Source organism: Oreochromis aureus, linkage group 11 (assembly GCF_013358895.1).
Source record: "Oreochromis aureus strain Israel breed Guangdong linkage group 11, ZZ_aureus, whole genome shotgun sequence".
NCBI classification, from domain to species: Eukaryota; Metazoa; Chordata; class Actinopteri; order Cichliformes; family Cichlidae; genus Oreochromis; species Oreochromis aureus.
In genome coordinates, this window is record NC_052952.1 from 22,040,521 (window position 1) to 22,060,684 (window position 20,164).

Sequence of the window (20,164 nt, forward strand, 5' to 3'; positions counted from 1 at the left end):
TGTGCTCCTGGGCTGTACCCTCTCTCTCTCTCCACCTCTCCCTCTCTTTCTCTTTGGACCTCTCCCTCTTTCTCCCCCTCTCCCACCCTTTGTTCCCCCCTTCCTTAAAAATGCTGCATCTGCCTGTCCATTGCTCATATCGTCTGAGGCCCCGCTCCAAAGATGGACTGTGCACTGCTGCTGCTGTCCCTGTGGGCTCTGACTGGAACCGTATCCCTGCAGGATTCAGGTAAGCCCTCCATCACTTTCACCTGGAAGAGCACTGATCCCTGCATATACAGTTAACACAGCTGGACTCAATGCTCTTTAGTGATGCCATTAGGATTTTCCCTGAAATGCTTCATCTTTCTCTAAGTTGTAGCTTGAAGTTTAAATGTGCACATGGCTCGGGTACAGACGTACGGAATTAGTCAGTTGGAGTTAGCACTTTAAAAGTGGACTAATGGCTTGGCAAATGTTGGTCACAGTGTACTAATTAAGAAACTAAGATTTTATTTTAATGTTTATTTTGTATGTATATTTTGCACGTAGCCTACATCATAAATGTATGGCTTTCTAGTCAGTAGTTTGTGATTGCAAATCTGTTTTGGATCATTGTTTACCTTCACATGAACAGTTCCAAGTCTTCCATAATACTGGCCTGCATTTCATAGTGACTAATTAGTTATATAATATCATAGGTGCTAAATATGTACGCCATGTCTGGAACGATCATGTGCTGCGCATTCATGTTTGTGTGCACATGTGCTTTTGGGCAGAGTGAATACAGCAGCGCACACATTTTCATTCTGAGAATCGAAAAATGGGGCACCGAGTTTGTTTCCCCCACATCCCCTCCCCTTTCCGTCTCAAATGACAAGGTCATGTTGACGTTTATGTACAGTAATTCACTGTGGTTTTTATGATTCGACTGGAGTATGACTCAGAATTGCATGAATTGCATTTTAAATAAAGTTTCTCATACAAACACGCTGAGTTTTCAGTAAAGAACAAGATTGATAGCTGAAAGGCACAGAGCAGCAAAGCCTGCCATCGAAATACCTCTTCATTCTGCAACCTGGGTGGCAAGTGTTTGCCCGGCCACCCACACTGAATTTGCTTTCCTTCACAGAGAAAACAGAGCAGAATTGGCAAACAAAATCTCTTTACGACACAGCGTTTGACTTTTTTTTCCCTTTTTTTTATGGGGGGGCCATGAATGAAATAGGAGTAAACAAAGGGGCAATTACTGTGTAATAGTGTGTGGGTATCACAACAGAGTCATGTCCGGAGAGGCTTGTGGGGGAGGAGGGAAGGAGGACGTGTCCGCGACCCTGCAAAGCTGACAGTGACTGTGGCAGCAAACGCCAGTGTCTGTGTGACGGCCAGTGTGGTCTCAGCTGTGTGGCTCCAGGTAACTATTTGTATGCATGTGTGCTGTCAGTTCTCACATTGTGGGCTCAGCCATTAAAAGGGTGTGTGTGTGTGTGTGTGTGTGCAAATGCATACGCAGCTGTGCCAACATACATCAGTGCGTGTGTGTGTTTCTTGATGGAAAATAAAATAAAAGCCTTATGCCAGTGCTGAACACAAGCTTTTGATTATGCTTCTGTGCTGTAAAAGGGAGCACTGTGCGTGTATCCCGACTCATTATACAGCCTCATTTATGCTCTTTTCATTTGTCTCCTGCACATTCTCTGAATTGTTTTGTTCCCTGCCTCTTGTTTTCTCTCCTCTCTCCTCCCTCTGGACCATCTCTTTCATCCTCAGGTCGTACTTGTCCCTGGCCTCTACCCCACAGTGAAAACTCAGAAGCTCGCCTCCTCTCTCCCACTCACTCGTTTTCTGCCCTGCTTGAAGTGCGCTGCAAGCCAGGATTCACATTGCCCAGCGGCTTGGATGCCACTATTCGCCGTTGTCAGGGTGACCGACAGTGGAGTGGCGATGAGCCCATCTGCACAGGTAGGTTTGAGGTCACGGGAAAATGTTCTTTGGTTCTTTCGGGTTTCTTCCTGACAGGTAGTGGTCAGCTGGAGGTCTATGCAGTGAACACGCACAGCTGTTTGTGGGTGTATATGTGAGACGGAGAGAGAAATCCAGAAACCCCTCTGTGATTTGTGTCAACGTAGACATTGCACAACTGGGACCTATTCTCCCCATCACCATAGCAACCAGAGCCTCGGTTATTCAGAGTGGGTCTGAAGATTTTACCGTTGAACTGTCGAGAACTTTAAAAAGGAGACAAAAGCTGAATACACAGCTGTATCTGTGCATGCATACAGTATGTCTTACACGTTTCTTATCTTACAAAAATATATGTGCAAGAACATATACGTGTGCAACATTTAGAGGTAAACAAGTACAACACAAAGATAAACAAGCAGCTCAAATCAGCATGGTTTTTTTTTTTTTTTTTAGAAAACAAAATGTAGAACTTCCCAGAGCATTTACTTTTTTACTTCATGGGTCATTTTGAATAATCCAAACTTTGGATTCGTGCATAAGATTCATGAATGTCACGTTACATGTAAGGGCAAATAATTTGGAATTTATGGACCAACTCAGAAAGTGGAAGAATTACAACTGTTTACTTACTGACATTTGAATTAGTGGCAAAAATTGTGTTACAGAAAAACAGTGTGAGCGAGTCATTAAAACAGATGTGAAAACACCAGAGAAAGAATTCAAGCTAGATAGAGCTAATATTGCTAATCAGCTAGTTAGTCTTCTAAATGGATCATACATTTCTTATCACTCATTAGTTATTGTGTTACTGTCTCAGATGGTACAAAACACACCCGCATGTTCTCCCCATGTCTGCAGGGTTCTCTGGCTTCCTCCCACAGTCCAAAGACACACAGTTAGTGGGGTTAGGTTAACTGAAAAACTCTAAATTGCCCATAGGTGTGAATGTGAGTGCGAATGGTTGCCTGTGTCTATGTGTTAGCCCTGCAACAGACTGGCAACCTGTCCAGGTTGTACCCTGCCTTTTGTCCTAAGACAGCTGGGATAGGGTCCAGCCCTCCACGACCCTGAAAAGGATAAGTGGAAGAGAATGGGTGGATGGATAAATAAAACTAATGGCAGCCTTTGTAGGAATCTTGCCTTCTAAAAATAAATCACAAGCACTTAACGTCAAAATATTACATCACCGATGTTGCACAGCCATGACAGAAATGGAGAAGGACACAAATGCCAACAAAGAAACATTTTATTTTTAATAAAAGAAACATAAAGAAAGAATTAAAACTAACTATGGTGTACGAACTCAGTCCTGTTGGCGGTTGATGCAACATTATTTAGTGCAAGAAAACAAACTAAGGAGCAATTACAACCAAAAACAGCGTCTTACAAAGGAGAGAAACAGTAATTGAGCTCTGAGGGCTTTTACAGATCATTGGCACACTGGGCTCAGGTGTTTCCAGTGATGCTGATTGGGAACAAACCACACCTCCTCTCCAGTACCTGCTGGAAGGAGCTGCCACACAGAAAGCAGAAAGGTAGGCAGTGTGTTTGGTGCTATAAACAGATGATTCCGTGTTTCCTACGCTGAGATTTATCTTTCATTTATTAATTTTTTTGCCACACAGAGCTGAGTCAAAATTTAAGGTTATTATCTCAAAAATGCCGATTTCCTCAGAAGTTGTGAGTCAATACGTCACAAATTTGAGATAATAACCTGAAATTTTAACTTATAGATGGCAATTTATTTATTACAGTGGCTTCCATAGCAACGGGGCTACCATACACAAGAGCTGAGATGAAAATGTGCTCACTATAGCAGACTTGCTTCTTGTCTGCAGCTCATGTGTGTGTTTTTGGAAACTGTGTTTGTAACGTTTTTTGCTTGTTTCAGTTGTATTTATGCTGCTGCTAGAGGGCAATATGCAGTCTACATATGGTCAAAATTATAATGTAAGGCTAGACAAAATAAACCTACCACAAAAACCAACAAGGCAAAAAGACTAATTACGGCCTCAAAGTGTAATCACGCATAAAGACAGGTTCAACTAAAACTTTGCTCATGCTGTGTTTAAAGATATAGGTTGGTACTGGATCTATAATAAACATGTGACCAGCGTATTGGAAATGGAAAGGCATTTATATAGTACTCTTCTGGTCTTACTGACCACTTAAAGCGTTTTAGACTGCAGGCCACATTTAACCATACATTTGAAACCTAACATGCCTGTCTTTGCTCTGTGGGAGGAAGACAGCGTCCTCGGAGCCGAACCCACGCAGACACACAGAGAACATGCAAACTCTGCACAGAAAAGCCTCAGGAAGGTTTGAACCCAGAACCTTCTTGTGCTAAGGCAAGTGTGCTAACAAGAGAGAGGGAGAGGGAAGAACAAATGCACATAACAGCTGTAGTCAATTCAAAGAGAGCAAGTTCAAAGGCCTTCGATTCGTGTTAATTTACAACCAAAGTGCTTCTCTGCCCCAAGGTAACCATGTTGTTCGAATCAGGCTTGTGAACGGCAATGTAAAATGACAACAGACACCAGAGTTTATAAAAAATACATTGCTTATTTAAATTATTACATATCCAAATTTAAAACAAAAGCAAACCCACTTGAAGACTACTGCACTGCCACCACAAGCACTGTGGGCTGCATATTTTATGTTTCTGTCTCGTGAAATGTAGAAAAATAAGCGTTGATTCTGAATTGATTTCAAACAAAAGGCATCCTCAATACTTCTCCTCTATAAAGTTGCAGCGTGCAACATAAGGTTCTTCTTAGTATCTCCTCAGATCTGATCAGTACTATTGCTTAGGTCAACCTGTCAACGCTCATGATAACAATGTAATTCAGCTTTAAAGGTCTGAGGCCTGTTACATTAATCGCCCACCTGCAGCTACACGCTTTCCTAGAAATCCTCAACCCTGCTGCGTTTCAGTCTCACCCTCAGGATTTTTTCACCAATTCAGAGATGAAATAAGGATACAATTCTCAGCTCGCTCGTAGAGTATCCTCCTTCTGAGAGACAGGCAGAAGGTAGGTGGGTTTAGAGCGTGTGAGAGTGTTTGTATTGTGTGTCCTTTGCATGTGTGTTAGAGTGTGAGCCGAGCTCCTTCATGCCTGCTGAGAGGCAGTGGGCGGCAGATCACTGTCAAAGTGGCACGGAGCTGCGTGCACGCTGCGCCAGCGAGAGCGAGTGTGAATGCGGGTCTGCTGTGAGTGAGGGTGTGCGTTTAACAACACGTAGAGAGGTAGATGTGTGTGTCGTCCAAGCATTACTCATGCTGGGGACATGCCTTCATTATGGGGACAAAAATCAAATCAATGCATTTTAAATCAATCTAATTTAACATATAGATGTGAGGGGTAGAGTAAGGTTGGGTTTAGGTGAGGATTAGGCAAATAGTAGTTATAGTTGAGGTTGAAATAAGTCTCCAGGAAATGAATGTGTGTCAATGCGCTGTGAAGTCAGGGATACACGACTGTGTTTGTGTGTGTTTGTGTGTGTGGGCGACAGATTACAGTCAGAAAGCTCTCTTGTTCACGCTGCTCGAGGCCTTTCTGTTCCCAGTTCTCTTCTCCTCTGCTCTTTCTTCTCATCCTCTTTTCCTCTCATCTCTTTCTCCTCTCATCCGCTTCCATCCGAGGCCTCTGATAAGGTCTCTCTCTACAATAGGAGCCAAGGACAAGTGTGCAGCTCTAGGCTTTTCAGCTTGTGTTGTGTGGATCTGTCTCTGTGTATATTTTTATTGGGAAAAAAACCCATAGTATAAAGAGGTCTAAAGTATATGGGAATCGTGGTGTACCGTTACATCTTTGATCTCGGTCTAATTGGTGCATATTTAACGCTGTTTCATTGAATAAAAAACCCCCCCAAAAAAACAGTTTTACAGTTTTTAAAAGATGAATTTGGTATACCTGCTTTATAGCACTTTGGTGCTGCAGCCTGTGTGGGTGGCAGCGGTACAAGGTAGGAGCAGGGCGGTATGTGAAAACAGAACTCAGCTTCGGGCTCTCAACTGCAGCCAAACAGAGTCGTAACTCTCCCTCTCCCATAGGTCCCTTTACATTCTCACATTAACGTTTCTCGGTTTCAGATACCAAGATAGCCCTCGGGCGAGCGCTGTCTCTGCCTTTCAAAGCCGTGTTCAGTTTTGAAACCCCGCGCTTGATGCAGCTCAGGTCACTCCAGCCTCTCTCCAAGCACCACTCTTGATATTTATATTTCCACAAGCGTGAGGCACTCAAACATCTAGGAATGAACAATGCCAGGTGTTATACAATCACAGTTAGAGCCGTGAGCTCGGGGACGTGCGGGGCGGCGTTTCACCTGCTCGTCGAACTTTGATTTATTATCTAAGAAGGCCTGTTTCAACTTAAATAAAACAAGACACTGGGTCAAACGCCTCTGTGGGTCACAAACTATATGGAAACCTTGGTTAATGCAAGTCAAATGAGATAACATGATGGCTGGTCCTGCTTTCTGTTTCTCTTCCTGTTTCATTTCCTTCAGGTTTTTTCTCGATTTCCTTCACACATGGGACGAGTTTGCATTCAGGGCTTTTTGTTGCAGTGGCTCCTTAGGATGCAGATATTTTAACCCAAACTACGATGTTTTCCTATAACTAGCTATTAGGTCATCATTGCCCAAAACTAACCGAACTATACTCACACATATCACATTTATGTCACTCAATTGAGTGCTTTTTTGGGTCATTGTGAGTCATTATTATCATCCACTTAATATACTTAATGTATTGGAAACGAATGCATGAAGACATGTATGCTATTGCATGTTTTACTCTTGCAATGACTGTAGTGGATCGTAAACACTTTTGTCCAGTCTGATCTTTAGATGTTTATATGTACTCTTGCAATCTGTAATGCCTATGATTATAGTTAGTTAGCAGATAAGTGGAGTAGAGTAGACTGGGTCTTTTCTGCCACTGAAAAATCCTGCAACAACAACACAATAATAATAATGTTTTTCATAAAAAGTGCAATATTTGCCAATGAAGTGTAGTTCAGAGTCAGTGTACCAGTAGATACAGAAAAGAAACTGTATTTGGAGAATGACAAGGGTGACTGTGTGTATTTTGACTTTGTACACTGACTTATCATTTTGTGGTTACTGATAAGGTTTCCGAAAGAGACTCAGGCGCAGGCCAGGGTATTCCTTTAAGCGAAGAACAGTGTGTTTATTTACAGTGAACACAATCACCAAGTGGCTATATACAATGTGCAGGGGAAAGGGTCGCCAGGGTCCGTGGGAAACAGGGTTAGGGGAAAAGGTGCTCCACACTTTCTGTACAAAAGCTCCTCCTCCTCAGTCACTCCTCTCAGAATCCGGTTCCAGAAACGATCTAAACACAAAAGGTCTGGTTAGCGGGATAATAACAAAGGGCTTTCAAGATACAGGTTGGCAGATACACAAGTTTGACTGACGCTGATAGCTCAACGATCCAGCGAAGACTAGCGCAGACTCGCCATCTTAAGAAGTGCAGTAATCAGCTGGGATCAGCGGCCGGTGCGGTGATGAGAGCAGGTGTGTGGGCCAGCAGCGGGAGCCCGCAATGAGCATCGCCGTGGCGAGAGGGGGAGAGAGCAAAAAACCACAAACATATTGCCTAATAGAGGGTCGACCAGCGAGGCACGGGGACCATGACAGTTACATCTTGCTAGTACTGAGCTGGACCCCCTTTAACATTCAAAGCTGCCTTAATCCTTCGTGGCATAGATTTATGAAGGTGCTGGAAACATTCCTCAAAAAATTTGGTCCATATTGATGTGACAGCATCCCACTGGTGCTGCAGCGATAAAGGGATGGACATGTTTAGCAACAATACTTTGGTACACTTTGGCATTTAAAGAATGGTCAGCACACCCAAAGTGTGCCAAGAAAATACCCCTCTGGAACATCATACCCCCACCACCAGCCCGAAGTGCTGATACAAGGCAAGAAATGTTGCAGCAAGAGTCGAGACTCATCAGATCAAGCAACATTTTTGTCAGTCTTCTACAGTCTAGCGTTGGTGAGCCTGTGTGAACTGAAGCCACAGTTTCCTCTTCTTAGGCAACAGGAGCAGTACATGTTATGGTCAGCTGCTGCTGTAGCCCATCTGCTTCAAAGTCCGGTGTGCTGTGTGTTGAGAGAGGCTCTTCTGCATATCTCAGTTGTAACACATGGTTATTTGAGTTACTGTTGTTTTACTATCAGCTTGAACTATTCTCCTCTGACCTTTGGCATCAACAAGACATTTTCACCCAGAGAACTGGCTACGACTGGATATTTTCTCTTTTTCAGACCATTCTCTGTAAACTCTAGAGATGGTTATGGTGGAAAATCACAGTAGACCAGCAGTTTCTGAAATAAACAGACCAGATACAGAGTCACTTAAAACACCTTTCTTCCATATTCTGACGCCATTTGAACTTCAGCAGGTCGACTCGATCACGTCTACATGATCAAATGCACTGGCTTACTGCCATGTGATTGGCTAATTACATATTTGCATTATCAAGCATGTAAACTGATGTACCTAATGAAGTGGGCAGTGAGTGTATTTTATAGATAACATGTTTAACCTGCCATTCACTGCCTCTTTTCTTCTTTGACTATCAGAATCACCTGAACCTGCTGCTGTCCAGACTTGCCCTCTGCCCGAGGAAGTGATCAACACCTTCAGCATCCAGGGAGTAGGAACTTCCATCCGCTACAGCTGCCTGTCTGGGTGAGGGCAGGGTTAATGCTGAGTGTGAATGTGCGGGGGTCTCAAAACTTGAAATGCCACAGAGATGGAAATGGAGGAAGTGAGAGAACGGAGACGGAGTGTGAAGAAGAGGGAGGGAGTGAAGGGAAGGCTTGAATACAGCAGAGGTGTGATGAGCAATGAATGGCAGGGAATTCATTTTGATCTCCCAGCTGACGATCTCTCCATTGAGCTAACTAGGTCATTACAGTCTAATCTTGTATTGACTCCCCTTTACGCACTGACTCATCTCACAGGATAAGATGAGCCTGAGTGGATGTGTCAGCCAGAGAACTGTGCACACAAAATTTAGTCACTCTCAAAGAGAGACGGTGGAAAAAGGAAACATTTACACCTTTTTCTCCATCACATTTAGTCAGTACTGTACATGTCGCACCACCATCTGTCTCCATCACTCTTTCCTTTTTCTCCTGCAGGGCGGATATAGTGGGGAGCAGGGAAAATTTCTGCCAGGAGAATCAGACCTGGCAGTATCCTCACCCCATCTGTAAAAGTAAGCGTGCGGGGTGTCCTGTGCTTACTAACCATCATGTGTGGACATGCATGTGTGCTACATTTTCTTCACTCTCAGTGTAACTTCATCCATTTTTAGCAGGTTAGCAGAAAATGCTTGAGTAGCGAATGATCAAACTGAGTCTGAAAATAACATCGGCTCAGAAATGGTTTGTTTTTCCATTATTTGTAGCATGCATGCATTTCTGAGAGCTGATATTTAAGAAATACTGAATCAGAGGAGCCAGACAGAGACACACAGACGCTGTCAGGCATGCATCTTTCAGGAGCTGCTGCTCCGTTTTGCAGTGCTTCTCTGCCATCGTGTGGTCAAACCTGGGATTTCATGGCCTGTTTAACAGAAATGGAAAATTCTTTGAGGATAGTTCTCGAATCAGGCCAACGGGAGTATGGCTGGGCCTGCCATTTATTAAAACATGTTAAAGATAAGAGCAAGGTTACTTCAGTGGAGTTTCAAGGTTTTAAACAATGGTGAAAAATTGAGCAACTGTGCATTTGTCCTGTGAAATAGTAACTCTGCTCCTGTGTTTTAAATGTCAGAAAATATTCTGATTAAGTTTACTGATAAACCTGCTCTCTTCACTAGAAGTGTACTGCCAGCCTCCTACAGAGGTGGAGCAGGGCTATGTAGTGGCTGTCCAGAAGACTGAGTATGAAGTGGGCTTTGACATCCACTACCTGTGCAAAAAGAACTTCCTCCTGGATGGAGCCCAGATGATCACCTGTCTGTCCAATGGCAGCTGGAGTGCATCGCCCCCGCACTGTAGAGGTGAGGAACGATCCAAACTAATATCCTGACTGTTTAACAAAGCTGAAGTAAAATGTAGAGAGACACCTTTGCATAAAGTCCTAGAAACTCAAATAAATGTGCACCTACACACGGCAATTAATAAACACAGCATTATGTGTCTGATGTTTATATGATACTTTCATACCTTGTTGGTCATCCTCACAGCTCGTTGTCTCATTCCTGCTGAGCGAAGCCGCGTGATGATTGGTGGCGTGAAACGCTGGCCGTTTGATGTTACAGATGCCATGGTTCCCCACGGGGAAAACGTGACGTTCTTCTGCAAACATCCTCGTAAGCAATGCAGCTTCACCGCAACCCAGACCTGCTTTAACGGAAAGCTGCAGACACCAGCCTGCTACCTTGGTAAACCTGCACCAGCCGCCGTGCCCGGCTCTTTGTCATCTGTAACTAACATCTGTAACGCCATGAAGTATTTCTAATAGTTGTGCAATCTTATCGTTCTTCAGAGCCAACATGGTTGCAGTATAAACTCTTTCCTCATCGGCTGGTCTCGGAAATTGAAGCATGCGAGCCCGGCGATGTGGAGTAATGACCTGCACGTCTGATCTCGACCCACCCAGCGCTCATGATAGTCACTGTGCCACAGTTCGAACACTTCCAAAACACACGCCCTCCGTACACCTCCTCCCTGACTGCTCTGCAGCTTCTCTGTAACCATGAGGGCTACAGTTATGGCATGTTAGATGCAGGGACTATTTTTTTTATTTCACAGCTTTTGTGGATCAGCAGCCTAAGATGTCTTTCTTTTGGCCTCACGGAGTTTCACCACTGCTCTCAACTTTTCTCTCTTTGCCCTGAATACTATTCAACTGCAGGCATAACTGTGAAGTAATTCAACCAAATTGTACCATAGGTGCAATCCATATGCAATCATGACAGTGTGTGTGTATAATACAGTAGTACCAGCTATACCCCTGACGATACCTTCATGTAGCCTAATTCATAATGACTCGACTCTGTGATGTTTCACTGTGTGATCTTTTTTTCTTCTGTTGAGCCCGACGCATCAAGTCTCGAAGCTTGTAAGTTTTTAACATGAGAGATTTGAAATAAAATATTGTCAAAATGCTTTGCTCTCCAGCTCTTTGATGGCAAATAAAGCCCTCCTGTGTGATTCCACTTTACCTCTCTCCTGCTTTGCCCCCTTCTCTTTGATTCTTGGGAGCACAGAGAGCCTTTCTTTGCAGGCTGCAGGTTCAACAGTACTCATAGGCTGAACATGGCTACTGGTCGGACCCGGTAGGCTGCGACACCATAGCAACTCCCCTTGACCCCTCCCTCCCTCAGCATTCGCAGCATCACCCTTTACACTGCACAGTCATATTTGGTCCTCCGGAAATATCCACAGCTTGGGTAAGCCAGTCCCTATGCAGCGAGAGTATGGGTGGAGTATAGTTTAAAATACAGTTTTTAAATGTATCGAAAGCGTGTCCGGTGCGTGTTACGCCGGCTCTGACAGCACGGCTGGAATAAATGACAGCTCACCGGGAAAGTTTGTCCTAAAGCTGCGCTCGCGGTATCTCGGACCCTCGGCTCTAAAATGGCTGGCTGTGGGTCCGAGGAAGCTCCGGTGCAAGGGGAAGGATCCGCTCCACGCCACGACTGTGTGTAAATATACATGGGGGTTTTTTTTTCTACTCCGACGCGCGCGTTTGCGACGGCGTTGTCCCAGGTCCGAGAGCCGTCAGGGCGCACACGCGGAATAATAATAACGTTGGCATTTCGGACCTAGGACTGTGCGTAATGGCGTCCTCCGCGGATAGTTCTTCTCGGTTTATAAGCAGAAAGGGGTTAGAACAGGCTGGTTCTTGCGAGCCTAACCGCGTATGACTAATGTTCTGATGCGAATTTTATAATGGAAGGTTTCATCATGTATGATGAATGTGGACGGAAGAAGTGTAAGCCGGGAAATGAAATTTCACTCGCATCATTCGGACCCTTCTGTACTCCGGTGCGTTTTTTTTTTCATTATCGGTGATCCGCCGATTAGGAATTGTGAGCTAAGATTTGGGATCATGTAAAGTGACAGCACGTTTGCTGTTGAGGAAGAGGGTCATACGAGTCGTTCATCGTTTCGGCCCGAGGATTTAGGGTGAATAGTCTGCACGCTGATTATAATATCACAGCACTAGTGGGTTTGGGCATTTCGCACTAAAGTTGACCCCAATAATCCCCAGACTTTTTTCTTCTTCTCCCAGCCAGCCAACTAAGGATATTTATTTAATAATCTTCCTCTCCTGGTATAAGCAAAATGCTATAATTAAAAATGCACATTTTCTTTATTATAATTGTCATTATTTTAGTGTCTAATCTATTATTTTACTTTTATTTAAAAGAAATATAACTAGGTATGCCCCAAAATGGATTCTCAGTTGGCTTCAGTCCTGACCAGTGGCAGCCTGGATGTCCAAAATGGCAGCCAGTGTGGAGAGGGATCAGGGCCAGTGACAGAGACTTTATTGGACCCAAAGGACGAAACTGCACGCAGTACTGTACCAGGTAACCTCCAGCCATGCCCTGTCACGGCAGCAGTGACCATCAGACAAGATGCTCTATCAATCAATGGGAAAAAGCCAGAGGTGGGCGGGACTTTTGAGCCAGCCTCTCAGGAAACAACTAAGATTGGTGGGCTCAGACAGCCAATTACAGTAAAGTCTGGAGTGCCTGTTTTGCACAGCCAGCCAATAAGAATCAAAATTGTTGTCCCTCCACGGTGCAAGAGGCCAATCACAAACTCTGCTATCAGCCTGACCAAAGACTTTGCTCTCTCAGAATTTCAGGGACCCGTGTTGGTCTCTGCTGAATCAATGAAGAAACGTGAAATCTGTGTGCCAGCTGTTAAAAATGAAGGAGAAATCATGGAAGTTACTTACCAGAAGACTAAAGAAGAAGCCGAATCATTCCCTGAGACAGAAGCAGAGAGACGGGATAAAGTGTGTAAAGACAGAGACGTTTTGGATGTTAAAATTGTCCACATTGATGGGTCGGAAACTCCTCTTCCTGCTAATACAGTTAGGTTTTTAAGTCAGCCGAGGATTAAAGAGGAAACTAAAGAGAGGGAAATTCAGAAAAATGTTCCTCTAATTTTGCGAGAAATGGACTTGAAGTGTTGCAAAACATTCAATGAGGTTGAAACGGAGGAGCAGACAGAACCGCTGGACCTGAGTTTGCCCAAGAAAAGGGAAAGCCGAGAGAGGAGATACGGACGTTTCTTGGATGACTCGGGCTGTGAGAGCTCTTTGATCATGGAGGTGGATGAATATGAGGGAGAAGGAGACAGAGACATAGTAGAAGAGGACGATGAGGGAGGCGGCACAGATACTTTTGAAGATGCTCTTCTGTCTCCCTCTTTCTTTTCTACCTCTGTTTTGACCTCTCTCTCTTCGATAGACTGTGACACTGAAAACCTTCTTCTCATCGATGACCAGGGAATTCCGTATACGCTCAATCCGGATGGACTCAAAGTGCCACAAGTCAATGCTTCCAGGTCGGAGGATTCTCAGTCTGATCATGCTAATTCAGAAGAAGCAGAAGGAAAGGAGTCATCGCTTTTGGCACCGTTAGCAGGTGCCAGCCAAAGTACAGATAATGCACTAAATGCACCTTCTGATGATTTTTACCCCTCGCCACCCCCTATCAGTGATTCTTCATCACTAGGTGATGATCAGGCTAAAGCTCCAGAAGTCTTCACAAGTTTGATTACAAACTCGAATCCTTCAGTGGCTGCAGAGCCGAGCGGTAAAGCTGTTCAGGATGCCAGCTCTGTTTTGTCCCCTTCCTCTGGGATATCAGTCTCCACCCAACCCATTCAACTTGTCGCAAATCCTGCAGGCAATGCTCCTGTTCTCCTCCTGTCCTCCTCCTCTTCTCACCTCTCCTCGGCTCCACTCGGTCTCTCTCTTCCCCTTTCAGTTACTCAGACTTCACATGGTGCTTCCACTCCCATGTTTCTTCTCCTTTCCTCTGTACCTTCTTCCTCTGGTGAGTCCACCGCTACCTCCACCCCTATTGCTGTCCTCGACTCCTCGACCGGCCAGCTCTCCCAGATTACTGCCGCAGCTCCGGTGTCCCTTCCTCTGTCCTCTGGTCAGGTCAGCACATTGGGATCGCCTCTTCCTACACTGTCTCACCCTGTCATCAGACTCAGCCCCAATAACCCCCCTGTCATCCTGTCTGGCATGAATAACGTAAATTCTGGCTCCGTTCTCACATCTCTCACTGTCCCTTCATCCACTATTGCCCTGCAGGATGACCACAGCTCAGTTCCTCTCATTCAAACTCAGATCAGTTACTCTGAATCAAACCCTGGAAATGAAGCCATATCTGCTCAAGAGGTCTCAAATGAAAACAACAAGCCATCAAATTTTACAGCATCGTCTCCGAGACCGCCGTCTGCTAGTTTGACCTATGACTCTTTATCTCAGCCCACCTCAGAATTAGACGCCCAATCACCTGACTCCAAATCAGACCTTCACTCTGAACATTTACCTCTGGATGACCATCTTTATTTCTCTAACACGGCTGCTCCTACCTCCCCTTCTATCGGACCTATCCTGCCCCCTGGTAAACTTGACCCGCTAGATCCACTCTCTCCAGATCCGTCATCCAACACCGCGGGCTCCCGAAGGGTGCTGTACTGCCAGCTGTGCCCGAGGGTCTTCTTTTACCTCTCCGACCTTGAGCGCCATGCCATCACCCATTCGCAGAAGAAGCCTCATGTTTGCCAGCAATGCGGGAAAGCCTTCAAACGCTCCAGCCATCTGCAGGTCAGCACAAGCTAATCATAACCATCATTTCATCCTAAAGACAAGTAATAACAAATGAATATGTTGGCCACTTGGGAGCAGCAAAAACAAACTTTAATATGTGTGTAAATGTGGAAATATTGTTCATGAACAATTAGCTGATTTATTCGAAAAGCACCAGCCACAATTTCCTGGAGACAAACCTGACATTGGTGCATTGACCTGCTTGGTACTAAACCACAGATGAAAGCTAGTCAGTTTAATTATATCAGTACAGTACACCACAAAACTCTGGAGCCACTCCTCATTTCTTTATGTTATGCTAGGAAAAGGGGTACAGAGATTTACTGAAACATGTGCAAGCATGCAGCATATAAGGAAAAACAAAAAATTATTTTTTGGTATCACTACCTTTATTCTTCAAAGTTTTCCAGGCTTCTTCAAGGACATTCAAAGCTTTTTTGGGGGATGTTGGCTGCCTTTTTGTTCTGTTCTCTGTAACAACAACAATAGCTTTATTTGTATAGAACTTTTTAAAACACACAGTCCAAAGTGCTTCATAGTTTGCATAAAACAAAGTATACATGTTCCAGCATATGGACACACAGACTTTGCCTTGTGGTGCTCAAAGCACCAAAGATGCATAGAAACCTCAGCAGTCATGCCTCTTTTTCAAAATTATGGGCTGATTACTCCAAATTCCTTGTTATGAGCATTTTCATGTAGGAACTGTTATAATTCCTGCTCATGTCAGCATGACAGATTGTAAACATTAATGGCTTCACCCCCCACCAGCTGAGCTATAATTTTAGTCAGCTGTTTGCGTCTTTTGGTTGGCAGATGTAGACAGCAGAAAGAAAATAGTTTTACATGAAATTTCTCATGTATTTGTTTCAGTTTGATGGTTTGAGAACCACAAAGCCCTTTAGTTCTTTATTGGTAAAAAGAAAGCAGACATCGCGACAGAGGATAGCTCCAGAATTTGCCATCACAGCAAAATAAAAAATAAAAATAAACAACATTACAGACCAGAGAAAAAGTACATCAGTTAGATTCTTGGGTTATGATAGTTCATTTTTGGTTCACTGCCTCCCACAAGCCCTTTTACTTGCATATAAATGTCACTTAAAATGTTGTTTATAGGCCTTTGAGTAATCATTCGGATGTTCATCCTTGTTTTAAACAGAGACACAAGCACATCCACACAGGCCAGAGGAACTTTGTGTGCCCCATCTGTGCCAAGCGCTTCAGGGAGGCAGGTGAGCTCCAGCGCCATCAAAGGGTGCACACCGGAGAGAAGCCCTACCAATGCCAGCTTTGCCACACGCGCTTTGCCGAGCGCAACACCCTCCGGCGGCACACCAAACGCAAGCACCCCTACCACCAAGTAGCCATGGAAATGCTTAACGAGAGAAGAGACAGAGGAGGCAGCCGAGGAGACGGAGGAGGCGGTGGTGCGTCAGGAGTCCAGGAGGAAGAGGAGAGCGCTGAATGGTACAGCTCCACTGTGTCTAATTTGGATAACTCAGAGTCTGAGATGGAAACGTAACACTTTAAAGTAAAGGGAGTTAGGGGAGAAGTGCTGTTGATCATATCTAACTACAGTTAGACTCTGATCTTTTCTTTTTATTGACTAAGAATCAAAGAAGGGAGCACTTTCATATTTATTGTTTTTAATGTTAATTTATTTATATGAATGTATATTACTCCCATTCCATTTTAAGGGCCAAAACGCAGCCTTCAAAGTCAGATGTGATTTTGAATTAAGGGAAAACTCATTCTTGAAGTCATGTTTTCTTTATGTGTGTGTGTGTGTGTGAATTCATAACATTAATTAAAACGCTAACAAGCCCTCATGAAGTTGCGTTCCCATGCAATCCACGATGAAACCCTAAAGTGCTCGAAAAAGAAAGATAGCTTATGAACTCTAAACAATCCTCTGCTCTAGTCGTGTGTATAAAGAGTACTACTTGTAAGAGCTGCACTTCTGCACTATCTCATATGAAAGATATAATCTTTCCTACCGTCAGACACACTGTGAGTAATTTGCACTCGTTTTCTTTGAACTCAAAGTTATTTTTTTTACATTGTGTATGAAAACGCTTAATTTTAATTTCGTTGCCGCTGTTGATCTTCTGTATTTAATCCACATCCTGTAAGAGTTTGACCAAATGTTTTTTGAGTTATTCTAATATAAACTCTATATTCAGATTTTTTTTTTGTTTAAATTTTGAATATTGTTAATTTATTGGTATTAAATTTTCACAAAGATAACTCTCTGTTTCTGCTCTTTCTTTTCCTCCACTTTAAATAGTATAACCAGACTGTATTTACATATCGCTCCCACTGTTTTGTGCGTCTGTATAGAGTGTGTGTCTGTGTGACCTGCAGGCTGGAGGGGCTGGAGATCAAACCACTGACCTTCCAGTTAATGAACACATAGTTCTGCTTCCTGAGCTCCAGATGCCCCGTTTTTAAAAAACCAAAACAAATTCCTTTTTATGTGTGAAGCTACAACACAAAACCAGAATACACCCGCATACAGCTTCAATCATACATCCATTAAATTATAATCTAAGACAATTTTAATATAATATAAACTATTACAATTGAGTGTTACTTGCAGACTTTTGCCAAAAACAAAAGAAAAAAACTCTACATTGTATTAATTTCCCTGTTATTTCTCTAATATTTTACTAATTATAATACATTATAGCAGAAAGACATCACCCCGTCCTTTCTCTGTGCTTGTTGCGATTTAGATACAAGTTTCAAGCGTCACAGTTTTCATCACAGTGATAATAAAACTGTCGCTTCCAGTTAAGCTAAGTCTGGTTGAAGTCGGGTGATAAATGCAATCCATTTTGATCACAGTTCCATGAACTTATCCTGCTGCACTTTTAGGGAAAAGGAGAATATTCCCGTTAAGTTTGAACAAATCTTCAGTTTGTGTCTGATCACTTTTTTGTCAGGGAAGAACAGCTTTTACCCTCCTACAGTTAGTACTCTCATTCAGTATTTGCCTTCTTGAGTTTGGATCTTTGTGCCGAGGCACTTAAATTCACTGTCAGAGCATCAAATGGATTTCACTCTAAAGTAGCCTGAGTTTTGAACACTCCCAGAATAAATGGCAATGATTACCCACTGATGAGCCACATATCCTCCAACAATTCCTTCCTACACCTTGGTACTTTCTCTGGGCAGCGCTAATAAAAAAATCTTATAACGTTTTTCCACTCAAATGGCCTCCAGGGATATGAAAAGCATAATTCCCCAATATTTTCCCATTCTTCTGCAGATACAACTATCTTCACTTCACTTTTCCATTTGTCTGTAATACGTTGGATGCTTACTTCTAAGAATTGCAAAGCCTCGATATTATTTTATATCTGCTTTCTTGTTTGTTTGTTGATAGGAAGACATTCAGTATATCGGTTTCTGCTTTTTTCTCAACCCCTCCTTATGATTTAATTTATCCTCTCCAAACCATTTTTTTTTCTTTTTCTGTAAAGTTCCTCTGTCTATAAAGCAACAGTAGGCTGTTAGGTCTTTACTAGTCCATACTTTAAATCTGGCATCTTTTGGGGGGTAAAATCTGAGTCATTATGTTTATTTCTCCCTCTAAGTCACATTTTTTGATTACTTTCTGGCAAAATCTAAAGGCCAACTTTATTCTAGTGTTTTTTGTTTTTTTTAAATTTTTTGTTCACTTTTTAGTTTCCTTTCTGCTATCATAGCTCGTACTAGAGGTCCTAAAGTTTTACTGTTCTCTATCTCCTTCCACCTTGCTGTGTAGGGACTTATTATTGCTCAAGAGGTAAAGCTGGTAGTATGAAGGTTGGTGGTGCGATCCTTGGCTGCTCCAGTCTGCATGCTAAACCCAAGTCGCTCTCCGATGCATCCACTGGGGTATGAATGTTAGACAGAAAGCACTTAAGCATAGAAAAAAGTGCTTGTATGAATGGGTGAATGAGGCAGGGTGTATAAAATGCTTTGAGTGCTCAGGTAGAGTAGAAAAGCACTATATAAGAACCAGACCATTTATCACATTGTGGATTGCGCAACACGGCCTCCCCTTTCAAGTCTTTACACAGCATGAAGTAATTCCTCTTAGTTAATTTGATCCATTTTTGCCAGATTAATCACCACAGAGGAGACTTTCCATGATTTCCTATGATTAAGGAAAAAAAAACATTAAGATTCGTGGATCTGCTTGGGTGTGCAGGCTGACCACTTGGACAGCCTCCAGGGAGTAATTGAGTTTGGAAGCCGGACCTTGGAGCCGGTTTTTTGCACTCTCTCAATTTTCTGCTCCATTTAAACCATGGAGAGGTAAACTGGAGATAAGTTATTAAATACTGTATCGCTCAAATGACCTGACTGGGTCGTCATGGGCGTCCCATTCTTCATTTCTACGCCGGCCATTGTGCTGTTTGAGCAGCGTTGGCCTCCTGAAAGGCTTGTGCTGAGCACCATTGTGTTTTCGTTTGGGAAATTCACTTTCACAGAGGGTCAGTGGAAGGAGAAAGGTGTGCAGAGTGTGAGGATCAAAGGTTAACCGAGGAGTTTATTAAGAGTGGTTAATTTACTCCTGTGAAATGCCCTGTGCTCGCAGATAGCCGAGCATTAAAAAGCAGATATTTTAGCTTTACCTCTTTGAATTTTTTTTAATTACAAGGAGACTTTGAAAAAAATAATACCACTTTATTACCATATTTTCTGCAGAAATTGCACCGCTATCAGTGCAGCTTCAGTTTACAATTTTCAAGTTTGTCTTAAAACAATGCTAACAAATCCCATTCACATCGTGGGTTAGGACTGTAAGTAACTTTAATTGCTCCCCTTGTTCATGCCTGTGAGAGGATCCCTCTTAATGGCACTTCAGTGTAGAGATGGGGAATAAAATCCACAATCACAGCTCGCTGTAAGAGCTCTGACGTTAGGCTGAATTTAATATGACTCAGAAATCTGAATTTTAATGAAAGAGGTGGCTTACAGTATGTTCAGGAACCAAATTCCCTCTTTGTATTACTACTTTTCTGCCAAAGGCCAACAAGGACACTCTGTCCATGGAAGCTAAAGTGTTAAAAACCTTTTAACTAGAGCAAACATCAGCTGGATTTGTACAAATTCATCCTGAGGAAGCCTCATATTTTAGAGTTTTAGAGGTCAGTTTGGCACAAAAGAGGACCGTGTTTTGTACTCCATCTGTTCTGCCGGCCTAATATCGAGAAGCAATGACTTCAGTGCCAGTATGGACAGGAAGAATGATTACAGGCAGACAGGCAGACTGGAAAAATACGAACCTGTCAAAAAAATTAAGGGAACACTTAAATCACACATCAAATCTCGATGAATGAAGTACTCAAGTTGAAAAATTTT

At 43.2% G+C, this 20,164-nt stretch overlaps 2 protein-coding genes across 5 annotated transcripts; both read left to right on the forward strand.

Annotated features, from left to right (window-relative positions):
• The first annotated feature begins 73 nt into the window (after positions 1–73).
• On the forward strand, positions 74–11,143 carry ntd5 (ntl-dependent gene 5). Its single transcript, XM_031744145.2, has 8 exons — positions 74–229; positions 1,259–1,393; positions 1,750–1,941; positions 8,566–8,674; positions 9,130–9,206; positions 9,813–9,995; positions 10,182–10,379; positions 10,484–11,143. Exons 1-8 carry the CDS (start codon positions 163–165, stop codon positions 10,564–10,566), a joined length of 1,044 nt encoding a protein of 347 aa, XP_031600005.1. The 5' UTR covers positions 74–162; the 3' UTR covers positions 10,567–11,143.
• Positions 11,144–11,316: 173 nt separating this feature from the next.
• On the forward strand, positions 11,317–17,018 carry LOC116323733. Of its 4 annotated transcripts, XM_039619921.1 has the most exons (4): positions 11,327–12,129; positions 12,236–12,277; positions 12,374–14,803; positions 15,969–17,018. In XM_039619921.1, the coding sequence occupies exons 3-4, from the start codon at positions 12,398–12,400 to the stop codon at positions 16,329–16,331; spliced, it is 2,769 nt and encodes a 922-aa protein (XP_039475855.1). In that variant the 5' UTR covers positions 11,327–12,129; positions 12,236–12,277; positions 12,374–12,397; the 3' UTR covers positions 16,332–17,018. The 4 variants fall into 4 exon arrangements, with proteins under 4 accessions (XP_039475857.1, XP_039475855.1, XP_039475858.1 ...); XM_039619923.1 differs by lacking the exon at positions 12,236–12,277 and having other exon boundaries at positions 11,317–11,390; XM_039619924.1 differs by lacking the exon at positions 12,236–12,277 and having other exon boundaries at positions 11,327–11,645.
• Positions 17,019–20,164: the final 3,146 nt, after the last annotated feature.

Coding starts and splice junctions, on each gene's coding strand:
- ntd5 (XM_031744145.2), top strand. CDS start 163: ATGGACTGTGCACTGCTGCTGCTGTCCCTGTGGGCTCTGACTGGAACC. Junction 230..1,258: donor CGTATCCCTGCAGGATTCAG/GTAAGCCCTCCA, acceptor GTATCACAACAG/AGTCATGTCCGGAGAGGCTT. Junction 1,942..8,565: donor CGATGAGCCCATCTGCACAG/GTAGGTTTGAGG, acceptor TTTGACTATCAG/AATCACCTGAACCTGCTGCT.
- LOC116323733 (XM_039619923.1), top strand. CDS start 12,398: ATGGATTCTCAGTTGGCTTCAGTCCTGACCAGTGGCAGCCTGGATGTC. Junction 14,804..15,968: donor AACGCTCCAGCCATCTGCAG/GTCAGCACAAGC, acceptor TGTTTTAAACAG/AGACACAAGCACATCCACAC.